General features: G+C 44.8%; 1 protein-coding gene across 2 annotated transcripts in view; it reads right to left on the bottom strand.

Moving 5' to 3' along the window:
* Positions 1 to 13,504, bottom strand: part of DNER (delta/notch like EGF repeat containing) — a 352,845-nt gene that overhangs the window by 114,266 nt on the left and 225,075 nt on the right. For both annotated transcript variants that reach the window (XM_090054479.1, XM_090054478.1), the window contains exon 6: positions 8,120 to 8,273. In XM_090054479.1, the coding sequence (XP_089910605.1) occupies positions 8,120 to 8,273 (154 nt within the window). The remainder of the gene's footprint in view (positions 1 to 8,119; positions 8,274 to 13,504) is intronic.

Raw genomic sequence — 13,504 nt, forward strand, 5'->3', positions numbered from 1 at the left:
CCACCAGGGGAGACGCCTTGTTGGACCTAGTGCTGGCCACGGGTGATGACCTGGTGAGGGGGCTGCGGGTGATGGGCCACCTGGGAGACAGTGATCATCGCTTGCTGGAATTCACCATCCAGCGTAAGGTGGCAAAGGGCTGCAGCAAGGCAACAGCCCTAGACTTTAGGAGGGCTGACTTCAACAAGCTAAGGAGGATAGTTGGGGAAGCGCTGAGGACCCAGAGGGGAAGGGAATCAGATGTCGAAGGTGAGTGGTTGCTCCTTAAGGAGACGATCCTCCATGCCCAAAGGGAGGTAATCCCAACAAGGGTCAAAAGGAGCAGGAGGGCACATAAACCCCCATGGCTCACTAAGAGCATCCGGGAATGTCTCCTTGCTAAAAGGGAGGCATATACCCAATGGAGAGATGGGGTCATCGCCAAGAAGGACTATGTTATAGTCGCCCGAGGATGTAGGGGGGCAGTCAGGAGGGCCAAGGCAGAGTTGGAGATAGGACTAGCTTCCCGGATTAAGGACAATAAGAAGTCCTTCTTCAAATACATAGGGGGTAAAAAGAGGGTCCCGGGTAATGTGGGGCCCCTGCAGGACACGATGGGCAACTTAGTCATCACGCCAGATGACAAAGCTAACATATTTAACGATTTCTTTGCCTCTGTCTTCCTAAGTAGGGACCAGTTCAGCCACCTCCCTGCTGGGCCCCCCTCGGGCCCCGAGAGAGACACGCCTGGGCCAAGGGTTAGCGAGGAGTTAGTTAGGGTACTTCTGGAGAAGCTGGACGTGTTCAAGTCCGCTGGTCCGGACGATCTTCACCCTAGGGTTCTACAGGAACTGGCTGAGGTCATTGCGGGACCCCTGGCACGGCTCTATGAGCACTCGTGGTGCTCTGGCGAGGTGCCGGAGGACTGGAAGAGGGCCAATGTGGTCCCTATCTTCAAAAAGGGAAAAAAAGAGGACCCGGGAAATTACAGGCCAGTTAGTCTGACCTCAATCCCGGGTAAGCTCTTTGAAAAAATTATCCTGGCACACATCCAGGAGGGCCTTGCGGGGGAATGCATGCTCAGGGGCAACCAACATGGGTTTATCAGTGGCAGGTCTTGTCAGACCAACCTGGTGGCCTTTTACGATCAGGTCACCAAATCATTAGACGTAGGGGTTGCTGTGGATGTAGTCTTTTTGGACTTCCGGAAGGCTTTCGACACTGTCTCTCACCCTGTCCTCATCAAAAAGCTGGGAGACTGTGGTGTCGATGCCCACACGGTCAAATGGGTCGCCAACTGGTTGGAGGGCCGCACCCAGAGGGTGGTAGTGGATGGGTTCTTCTCGACCTGGAAGGATGTGGGCAGTGGGGTTCCGCAGGGCTCGGTCCTCGGGCCTGCACTGTTCAACATCTTCATCAGTGACTTGGATGAGGGGGTAGAAAGCACCCTGTTCAAGTTTGCTGATGACACTAAGATGTGGGGGGATGTGGGTGCACTAGAAGGGTGCAATAGGCTACAAGCTGACCTTGACAGGTTGCAACGGTGGGCGGATGAGAATAGGATGGGGTTTAACACTGATAAGTGCAAGGTGTTGCACATGGGGAGGAAGAACCGGCACCACACTTACAGGTTGGGGAACTCTCCTCTTGCCAGCACGGAGACGGAAAAGGATCTTGGAGTCGTCATTGACTCCACGATGAACATGGGCCGGCAGTGTGGGGAGGCAGTCAAGAAGGCCAATCGTACCCTATCATGCATCCACAGATGCATCTCGAGCAGGTCCAGGGAGGTGATCCTCCCCCTCTATGCGGCACTGGTCAGGCCGCAGCTGGAGTACTGCGTCCAGTTCTGGGCGCCACACTTCAAGAGGGACGTGGACAATATGGAAAGAGTTCAGAGGAGGGCCACTCGTATGATCAGGGGTCAGCAGGGCAGGCCTTATGAGGATAGGCTACGGGACCTGAACCTGTTTAGCCTCCACAAGAGAAGGCTAAGGGGGGACCTTGTGGCCTGCTACAAACTGGTCAGGGGGGATCAGCAGGTATTGGGGGAGTCCCTGTTCCCCCGTGCGCTGCCAGGAGTGACCAGGAATAACGGTCACAAACTGGCGGAGGGTAAGTTTAGATTAGATATTAGGAGGCGCTACTTCACAGTCAGGGTGGCTAGGGCCTGGAACCAGCTTCCAGGGGAAGTGGTGCAGGCTCCTAGCCTGGGGATTTTTAAAAGGAAGTTAGATGAGCACCTTGCCGGGGTCATCTGACCCCGGTGCTCTTTCCTGCTAAGGCAGGGGGTCGGACTAGATGATCTACCTAGGTCCCTTCCGACTCTAGCTACTATGAAACTATGAAACTATAAGTATAAGAATATAAAATTAGTTTAAAAATACACAATCATGGAGTGTCACACAACAAAACAGGTAGTGGGTGCAGGGGCAGCCGCCATCCCGTTAGCACCCCCTGCCATGTCCAGTTAGGTGATTCAGCACCCTCAACTCGCCCGCCATGTCTTTGTTCTAAAGTTCAGTAAGGAAGGCTGCCTTGTCTCACCTTGGACACTACTCCGCACTATGCCCCATTCCGATTGGGGTGCCCCAGTGCACCCCTGCCTTATGGGCGATGCGTGCCTCCAACCTCCCCTTTAGCACGCCCCAAGCCTGCAGTTATTCCCGGGCATTATCAAGCCCTTACACTTCAGTGCCCTACCTGGCGCCCCCGAGCTCGTTTCACCACCAGTGCCCCCGTCTAGGCCCTATGCCACGCTTCCCGCGCCTGTTGCCCCCTCTGGGGCCTATGCCGTGCTTCCCGTGGTTGGGGCTCAGGTGGCCGTAGCCGTGCCTGGCCCCCTGACCCTCCTTTGGGGTCTTACACCTTACTCGGGCTTTACTCCCGATACTGCCCCGCTGGGCTGGGGTCGGGATACCCCACTGGGGCTCCAGGGCTTTTCGCTGCCCCCTTTTAGCTCCAGGGCTGGGCCAACACACCCCCAAACAAAGCTTCTCTCAGCCTTGCCCTCTCTGGGGCCTGTGCCACGCCTCTCGCGCTTGTGCCCCCCCTCTGGGATCTCGCTCGCGCATTTCCCGCGCTTGGGGCTCAGGTGGCCGCAGCCGTGCCTGGCCCCTTGACCCTTTCCTGGTTCGCTTGCCCCGCTGGGCAAAATACCACCCTCACGGGCTGGGGTCTCAACCCCTATATGCCGAGCGCCTCTCTAGTGCTCGCTCGCCGTGCCCGCTGTGGCACTAGAGTCCCCAGCACTGTGGAGCCCTCCAGGACTCTCTCCAGGTCCTACCCCAGTTGGGGCTCAGGTGGCTGCAGCCGTGCCTGGCCCCCAGGACCATCATCTCGGTCTTTTGCCCCAATAGGGCTTCCCTCTTGTCTCGCCCCACAGGGTGGGATCCACTGACCCTTCAATACGTGCGCCACTGGCGCAAACGGCTGTGCCCACCCGGCACCACTAGCTGTGCCCTGCTGGGCACCAGGAACCCTCAGACTATTGGGGAGCGCCCATGAGGCCTCCTCACACCCCTACAGCCTCACCCAGTCCTCCGGTGTAAAACATGAGCCAAGCGGCTGCAACATAAGCAAAAAGCCCACCAGCTTATAACATAAACCGCACGCAATGCTGGCTCTCACCAATACTTTTCTCAGGGGTTCTCTCCCTCCCCTTGCATCATTGCAGCAGCTAAACTTCCACCATAAGTCCTGCTCCTGCAATGGCCACAGACAAACTGCTAGCTAGGTTCTGGCCTGGGCTGTTTATAAAGGCCCAGCCCAGCCCACTTCTAGCCAGCTGACCAACATTCGTTGCCCTGGCAACCCTCACCTGTGCTGCCCTATTAATTGGCAGCTGTCCTTATTACTGTTGCTAGTAGCGAGCACTTCAGTGCTCTGCTACAAGCAGTTTGTCAGAAACATTATCAACGTACTTGGGCCTGCTCACTTTGTGCTGTTACAAATATTGGGCTTTTTCCTTGTAGCAGTGCTGGGGTGATATAATACTATCCAGATATTGCTGGTCCTGAAAGCTTTCAAGTAGAAGAGTTTTCAGACCATGTTTTTATTTTCTATTTTCTTTAATGACCTGGCATATTCAGCTAAGTGAATCTCAAAAAGAAATAACGTGACAACTTCCAGTTTCTATAGCTCCTCTCTTGATGTACCAACAGGTACTGTAATAGAATATCAAGCAAAGCAGCTCAAACTAGTAATAACTAAGTCATCCCAATAACTACTAGAACATTTGGTTGCAGAGAACAAAAACAAGAAATTATTTACACAACCCCTCTCGCCCCCAAAAAGTCAAACCTGAATACAGTTATTACACTGAGGTGAAGTAACCAAGTACATTGCAATATTAAGTCTTCAGTGAACAAAGAAAATTAAAGACATGTTCTCAAAGATATTAAAGGAAATGGCCCCAAATTGCTTTTCTACAGTAGTGATGTCTGCATATATAGGAACCAAATGTTTCCACTACACCTAGAGCATGCCTTGCGTCCTGCCATGATTCAGCAAGGTAAAAGGTTTGGGGTTTTTTTGCAGAAACAACCATTTATAATTGTGACACGATGTAATTTTTTCAGTAGAAGCTGACCCATTTTCCAGTGACAACCAGAAGAATATTGTCATTGTAGAACTGAACTGAAAACGGAAAGGTTGAGAGAGGCAGGTTTATTTTATAAAAATCCAAATAACAAAATATATAATCAAATAATATATAATATTCCACAATGTCACAGTGGTAATATTGGCACGGAAGACATTTTAATCCTAATGATAACTGTAGTATTCACAAAAAAGTCAAATACAACTAGTATATAAAAAGTGGTAGGGATTATATGGGGGAAAGAGGTCCATTAAATGAAGAGAGACTGATATTATTCTCTTTATGAAATGTTAGGCCAATGTCCTGGGGAACAAAATACCTTTTCAGTATAAATAATGATAAAAAAAGAACATACTTCTTTCTCAAATACAATCATACATTAAAGGCTATCATGTCCCTTCCTCAAACACTCATAATTTTGTTTTAAATCTACAAATAAGCTGTCCAAAAGTTTCAGCTATCATCATTTAAAAAATCTATCCTGTTCTCCACCTTTTAACAGATTACTCACTTCACATTTTTATATACAAAATAACAATGCATAGAAAGTTGATAAGAATCAACCTAAAATCAAAACCAGTCCTTTTTGGGGGGGGGGGCGGGGGGAGGGGGGGGAGGGCAAGGGAGAAGGGAGAAAAATTCTGTGATATTTAGCTAACATAATAGAAAAATCAGATTCTAGAACTCCTAGTTTTGGCTGGGATAAGGAATATCACAAGTAATTGTTATTCTACTGAAGCATTTACTGCTCAGCTAAAACCAGGAATCAACAGAAATCACTTACACAGACTCTCTTCTAAGGTTGTCTTTTCAATACAATCACAGTTAAGGAGGTCTATATTAAGATTAAAGGCTTACGGTTCAACAGGAATTTCAATTAGTTAAGGACTACAGTTCCAAACCCAATTTCAGGCAAGTTTTGGAAAATTTAAGATGCTCTGAACATTTCCAAGGGTTAATCATACAAACCATTATTCACATGAGTGTCTCCCAGAGAAGAACTGGTCTCAAGGTTATCACATCACTAAGATAATGGGAAATGTCAGTAACAAGCCTGGAGCAGTACTTGGTTCTGTTTATTTTTCTTACATTTATTTTGTTTAACATTACTTCTGATTTCCTCTAGAATGTAACCTTAATCGGTAAATCTGAATTTAGCTATATTACTCACTACACAGGAATTTCAAAATATTTTCTCTGCACAATATATACAAAGCATTGCCTCCAAATTCGAGACAATCTTATGTCAATAATGTCATTTTTTTCTATCAAATTAATTCTTAAAAGGCTACATCTACTATGACCTTACCAGCAAGGATTGTTCAAGTCACTCAGTTTCAAGTTCCATTTCAGTTCAATCTTTTTCTGCTGAAATGTACTTCACAGTTAACAGAATTGAAAGCATTACTTAACTATGTTTACATATCTTGTTCAAGAAACAGTTGGGTCCATTTGCATATTTATGGAATATAATGGATGAGAATGTTTGTGCACAGTGAGGTAATATTTTATTTCTAATGCACTTAAAATATAAATCCAGGTCTTCTACATAAAAACCTAAAAACAAACCAGGTTTTGTCTGCACATACAAAATAGTTAAAGTGAGTGAAAGGAGAAGGATGGAAAGCCTAGAGGCATGAATAGCAGCATAAATAGAAAGATTTATAAAATGATTGGTGCTGAACCTCTACTTTGGCTAAAGACTACACAGAGCACCTCAGGGAAGAAGGTGTAGGAATCCAAGAAAGAAACCTGAAGATATATCCGCATACTCTCAGTTCTGAGTCGCTTCTGTTTTGGTCTTGTACCCAGTCATAAGTTAGAGTTACTAGAAGATTTCTCTAAGCTTGAATTGGCTTAGAATTCAAACTAGAACTCAGAAGACCAAAGGAATGAATATAAGAATTGGAGACCTATGGAATATAGGGAAACCCAGGTCATCTCTACTCTGGCTGGAATTCAGAGGGTAAAATAGGTGTTGTTCAATCTTTATTATACCACTGACTGATCTTTTACATTGAGGCAATCTTTCAACAGTCAACATGGCTGGCTTTAAGGCTACTTTGAGAGATACTGAATTATTTATTATTCTTTTCAATTTTCTTTGTACAGTTTCTATGCTCTTCAAATCTTTACCTTTTTATGCATAGTTTTGGGAACCTAATTTGAATGAATCTATTTTCATTCTAGTCAATATTAGCAGTTCTAAAAATAATATATCAATACCCAAAGATTTCCACATTAAAGTGGCCTACCTAAGTGCACTCAGAGCTTTTGAAATGCAAGATACTGACAGCAGAAAATTTTCTATCATACAATTCTGTAAGAAGAATTTTCCATCAGCACATAACAGTAATTATATCAAGTTACCCTCTGGCACTCAAGTATGACCATTGAATTTAGCTTAATTTTCATTCTAATTAAGATGCCGATATGAATTTGATCAAATCTTAAAAACAAATGCTTATAATGCAATTTCAAAGAATTTAACACATACATTTCATCGTTAACTAAACCAGCACATTACTCAATTAAGCTTTTGCATTTATACAATTTTTTCAAAATCAATTTTAAAATTAATTTTATGAACAATCCAACAGCTTCATGCTTTGTAAAGAAACATCTTTTATTTGACCTGTGTGAAGGAAAAATGGGTTACAATTTACAATGAAGGCACCATAGTGAAACATTTGTTACTCATACGGGTGTGTCTACACGAGATATTAACTGCACAGTAGCCTAATAATACTCCACAGTAGTGCATCACAGCACAAACACTGCTAATAGGCTACTGCACCGTAACGTCACTAAAAAGGCATTTGGCAGTGCTACTGCTCAAAGTCTGGTTACTGTGCATTTATTTAGAATTTGATTATACAAATACTAAATTAAATGTGCAGTAACCACTGTGCATTAATGAACATGTAGACATGCCCAAAAGTGAACAATGGCAATTCTATCTAAAAGACCTCAAGCAGCAAAATATGGTTCCTGATTTTGTAAACTCCTGATGTAAGTACAATTTTTACAATGATGACTGTTCCCACTGACTGGAGCTATGCTAAGTTTTGGGCTGTTTGCTCAGAGGCATCTAGGCTTTCATTGGGATTATTTTGGGCATGGATACATGTTTATGTTACCAAGAGGCAGACAAAAGCAGGGATTTACAATGTTTCAACCATTCCACAGTAACTTCTCACATGCATACTATCCCATGCACAGTGCTAAGTAGGTGGTAATCATGGGCCAGCTTTAATTTACAAAGTGTAAAAGTATGTGTTCAGATATTGCTAAGCAGCTGATGCAGTGTAAATTGCTATCCTCTGCCTCCTGGTAATTTGTTTGCATGCTCATATACCCCAACAACTATCAGATCTGCATCTAGTGATTTCTGAAAGACTGGGACTCGTGATCCCATACACATTTTCTCTTTCTTTCCATACATGTAAAGACATACAAAACACTGCTTTGCAAAAAGATTTGCATAGGATGTTACAACAAAAAAAAGCAATGTTCAAAATGTAACGTAAAACATACCAGTAGGACAAGTGCAGGTGAAATTTTTCCCATCATGTTTTTGTGTTATATCAGTGCAAGTACCATTGTTCTGGCAAGGCCCACTTTGACATGCATTAAATTCTTCGCAGAAAGCACCCAGGTATTGATCTTCACAGTCACAGAAAAAGGTTGCCTAAAATCAAACACAATACATGCATTAGTATGAAGCTTCAAAACTTTTATTTTCTAGTTGTATATTTTGTTAAGTTGTCTTAGGTGGTTCTGAGTTAGCTAACCAAAAACAGAAAAACACAGTGAAACATTATCCTTTACAGTGTTAATCCTGGACCATTTCCACAGGCAAAACTCTACGTTAATTTCCCCAAAGTAGAGAGACTGAGATCAACCCCCACTTCTCCAGTAAACTTGTACCAAACTAACATGCAACATTATTTGCAGTAATTTTTCTTCTGTGTTATTTATTAATTAATATCCTAAGACATTCTATTAAATAAATAATGAGCAGTTCTACTGAAGAGAACATAATGGGAATTGTACCTATGCATATGAAGGACAGGCTGAGGTTCCATATTCCAGTTCCAACAACTCATAAAACCTAGCACTCTCCCTAGAGAAAGTCTGTTAGTCAATTCTCCAGAATTACAAGATCTAATTCTGAAAGATTTATGCTTACAAAGATGTTTCTTATATACTGCAAATATTAATTGCTAAAAAAGACCAAGAACTATATAATTTTAAAAGACTTGATTCAGTAAGTATAATTAATAATTTTAGGTAGCACTGAGAATTTTTGCTAGTTAAAGCAAAAATTTTAATATTATATAATATTAATAATATTTTATATTTTAATGAAAAATCAATGGAAAGCTAAGACTGGTAAAAGATGAAATAAGCTGTTAGTACCTCATAATAGATTGCTTAGCCTTTTTTATGAATTAGGCTTCCTGCATCTGGGAAATAAATATGAAAAAATAGGAAATAAAATACTGAGCCCAGGAAGAGCACACACCAACTGCAGATGTTTCCTCAGCCTGATGAAGGGTTTTTAAACCCAAAAGCTTGCTAAGAAAAATTGTTCCAACTATAAGTTGGTCTAATAAGAGATATCAGATTCACCCAAAGAATCTTGGCTGTTGCATACATCAATAATTTGGTACAAACTATAATATTTGCTTAGAGATAGGCTCAGTATTTTATTTCCTATTTTTACTTGTAACTTAATTGTATGAAGAGGCAGCTAGATCTTAAAACAGAAAAAATGTATTAATAAACATCAAGCAATGTAAAAGTCTATAGTCAACATAAAATAACATTTTGATTTTCACAGATCTGATTTTGTGCACACATACAGGTTGCATAACACCAAAATTTAAATATGTTGGCTAGGGACAGTCATTCAACAAGCCCAAGCCTGAATTGATTCAATCTCTGAAGGTTAGGTCTAACCTGCAGAGCTTGAACTGATTTGCAAGTGGATAGACATTCACTTTAGATTCAGGAAATGCAAGCATGTGTCGGCAATGGCTCAGGCTGGAAGCCAGGGGGTGCTAGAGCAAGCCCTCCCTTCCCTGCCACAATGCAGAGCTGAGGGGAGCCATGGCCAGGCCCTGCAGAACACTATGCTTAGGGAAGGGTTTAAATCCCAACCCTGGCCTTCACAGCCCCCAGCCGGGCGGTGTGCCTGGAGTGGAAGGGAGAAGCAGCCTTCACCAGGCTTTTCCCGGCTCACTGCTCAAGTTGCCAGACCTTGGCCCCCAGCCCCTAGCTACCACTGAGGCAAAAGTGGGGTGGGGTCAGGGAGAACAGCTTGTGTGGAGTGCATGCATCTGTTGATGATACTGAGTTTTCCAATCTCCCTCTCCCTGCTTCTTCATACTGTGCAGCAAACTGATAGTACTCATAGTCCCATGCAGTGCAAACCAAGTAATTTCTCACACCTTTTTCTGTCCCCTCCTGAACACTGACAGATTGCAGCCTTTGAAGCAAGCAAGCCAGCAGGCAGCTTATCAGCCCCTCTCATTAGTTCAAACCCTTCTTAAGCAGCTTTTTCCAAGGAAGGAATGGAGGGACATTACCAGTTGACCTGCTGATTAGTTTTTAAAAAGCTCTAAACAGATACTGTCTTGTCTACCTTTGTTCCAGTGAAATTGGAGACACACACACACACACACCTCTCAGCATTAGCTGGCATGGGAGTGGTATGGCCAAATGCCTGCTGAGGTCTGTGCCACTGGGGTCCCTGCTGCAGGAGAGGGGGGATCTCTGCTTGAGCAGAGAATAAGGGGAGGGTGGGGCAGGGGGAAGCCAGGCAGATGCTGCGGTCTCTCGGCTACACCCACTTCTCAGCCAACTAGAGCTCTGGCTAGGGACAGGGTGGGGCCAGCCCTGCTCTCTGAAGCAGATGGCTCAGCCCATCCCAGTCAAGTACAGGACTGAAAAGGATGCTGGAGGACTCTGATTGAACTTAAACCAGGAAGGAGCCTGGGACAGAATTTCCATAAACCAGTTTGACTCAAATTAGTTAACTCTGATTGTCCCCGATGGGCCTTTGAGTATCACTACTAGGAGTCTAGCTTTCATGTCGGTGACCACCCTATTCACCGGGCGTGGGTGTTACCATGGTCGTTTGTCTTCCCGCATCGCTGACCCCGCCTCCCGCCTGCCACGACTTGCTGTTATACTAGTGGGGTGAGGCTAGTTCATGGGTCCCTCAGTGGCCCAGGTCTGCCTCATCGGTTACACACGGGGCTCCTGCCACCCCTACACCCCGGCCTCACGCCACCTCTGGCCCCCACTTCCCCGTGCCTGTTCTGCGATGATCCTGCAGACTTCTCTAGCAGCCTATGTCTTTGGGTTTTACCCAAAGCCCTTGGGTCACTCCGGCCCTGACATCAGGCCCTTCATACCCACCTGTATAGATGCCTTAACTCTACTGCAATAGATACTACCACCGAACCGTCATCCTATACACCCTGATCTATGTGTTTCTTCCAAGGGGTTCTTCTGTGCCGACTATCTCACCGACCCAGCACCAGCACCCTATCATCATGCCCAGGAGGAACGCCTCCTGGATATTTAGTGCTGCCCCCTTATCCTTCACTCGACATCCTCTGTTCTCGGTGGCAATCCTGCCCCGATCTCTCTCTCCCACGAGGTGATCCTTCGGTCTTTCATCCCTCTTCAGCGATCCCCACACCCACCGCCTCGGCACTTACTTCGTGGTGCGCTGAATCGTCCTGGGCGGTCTCAATGTTCCGTGTCTCACCCAATCTGGCCCCTCAGGGTCTATCCACTGGTGATCCCGTCGTCGTTCCTTCTCTCTGTGCCACCGTCCTCCCTGGCACACTGGCTCTTCGCCGTCCATCCCACTGGGCTAGTGCTGGGGACGGCTCGGACAGCCGTTCATTCCCCTCACCATCCGCCGCCTCCAAGGCAGCAGCCGCCATTTTTAAATCCACCAGCCGGCGTCTGGCGTTATCGTCAGCTGCCGGCCGCAGCTGTACATAGATGCAGCTAACGAGCCGCGCAGGTTCTCCCTCCGCCGCGGCGTCCCTCTCGTCCCACCTTTCAGGTAGGTCTTCCCGGCTTCTTCAGGTCCTGGGACACTGATATTATATTCAGCCAGGTTCGTCTTAAGGTAGTTTTTGGCCATTTTGAAGATGGTTTATGTTCTGTTACTAATTTATGTTCGGTTACAGGTTTAAACCAGTTTCTGACCATTTAAACTAGTTTCTGTGTAACTTCTGTCCCTAGCCATTATGTTTTACTGGAACTCCCAAAAACCTATGCTAAGTTGGTGGTCTGAATATATTTTTATGTCTTGCAAATTTTGTACATCACCAAATCTGGATATCCTCAATATTAGTGATGGCACATGTTGTCCATAGTTTGAATGAAAGCAGAAAAAAATAATTAAACACACAACTGTTTTTACTATAACAGGACACAGTAATTTACTTTTTAAGTAAATCATATAAGCCTATATAGATATGTAGTAAATAGAAATTTATAAAGATACATTTTTTGGTGAAAAAAAATTGCTATTAGTGAAGTTTTCAGAAATGTTTCCCACAAACTCCCTGTAGCTTTTCAGAAAAAAACACATTGACTGCAAGCTCAGTTCTGTTCAAAACTCCTAAAGATGTCCATCAATTTTGCCAAAGCTGTTTTGCTGTCAGTACCACATACCGTCTGAAACACATACAGTTCCATTATACAAGCAAAGCATGGAAGCTTAGATGAAGAGAGCATATAAATGTCACAAATTGCATTCTTTGGTTATTTTGACTCTTTCAGGCACCAGCTGACTGTTCTGCTTTTATTTCTATTTTGTGTTAGGATCTGGCCACAGGGAGGATGGGGAGGAATGCACTGGTGCACTTGTACCCCCACATGGGGGTTGCACCCTTTTGATTTCTGCTCCAGGCAGTTAAAAAAACAACTGCCAACCAGTAGCATTTCAAGTCAAACAGTTCTGAGGGAGTCAATTGACTTCATGGCTTATTATAATCTACCTGATGCCTTCTAAACTCTTCATTCCACAGGTGTTAATGACCCTCTCCTTTTTCGTGGTCTTGACATTCCACCAATCTAGCTATCCTTTGTTTCTGCAATTCTCTTGTCTGTTAGCTGCTCCTGGTAATAAAGCTCCTACTTCACAGCCCTGAAGATTATTTTTAATTCATTATGACTAAATTCTATTTGTTTTTGCTTCAACCTTACACTGAATGATACAGACCTAGGCCCCTGGCTTAATGGTAAAGCTTCTAGTTTATTTTTAACTGGGAGAAAAATGTGTGTTGGTTCATCTGTGAGAATGCACCACACCAACTGCTCCTACACTTTTCAAAATTCTAAATCCACCTATGGCTCTGACAGAGGTTACATGTTATGCTTTACATGTGAATTTAGGGGGACAAAAAGTAAATGGCCACATATTGTCTCACTGTCCCCCTAAAATGGCTGGTCAGGCACAAAATACTGAATTCAGGACAAAAAGTTGCTGTTTCAAACAGCAACTTCTTTCTGGTAGGAAGGTTGTCTGCAATTAATTTAATATTCATACAGGTCTGAACGTCCCTCAATATCCCACAGGACTCTGCTCTACCTCTTCCCTATCCAAGATGAGGGAGAGACAGAAAGCAGCTGGCTCTCTGATAACCTACCTAGCTAGTGAGGTATTAGGGAACCCTGCAAGAACTGTGGTCTGGGCAGCCACATCCCTCTGGCCGATGGGTGGCAAGAGAATGGTCTATAGTGGAAGCAGGTGTTGATCAAGAAGTGCAAACCCCATATCAGCCCATGTTGTCACTGGGGGCTCACAGGCAGCCCTGGGCCCCCTTGCCCATTACCGTACTACTGGGCAGCAAGGGTAACGGGATTGCCTGCAAACCAAGAACCCTA

The sequence above is a fragment of the Crocodylus siamensis genome, chromosome 6, assembly GCF_052110815.1.
Source record: "Crocodylus siamensis isolate JL-2025a chromosome 6, ASM5211081v1, whole genome shotgun sequence".
In the NCBI taxonomy this organism is placed as follows: domain Eukaryota; kingdom Metazoa; phylum Chordata; order Crocodylia; family Crocodylidae; genus Crocodylus; species Crocodylus siamensis.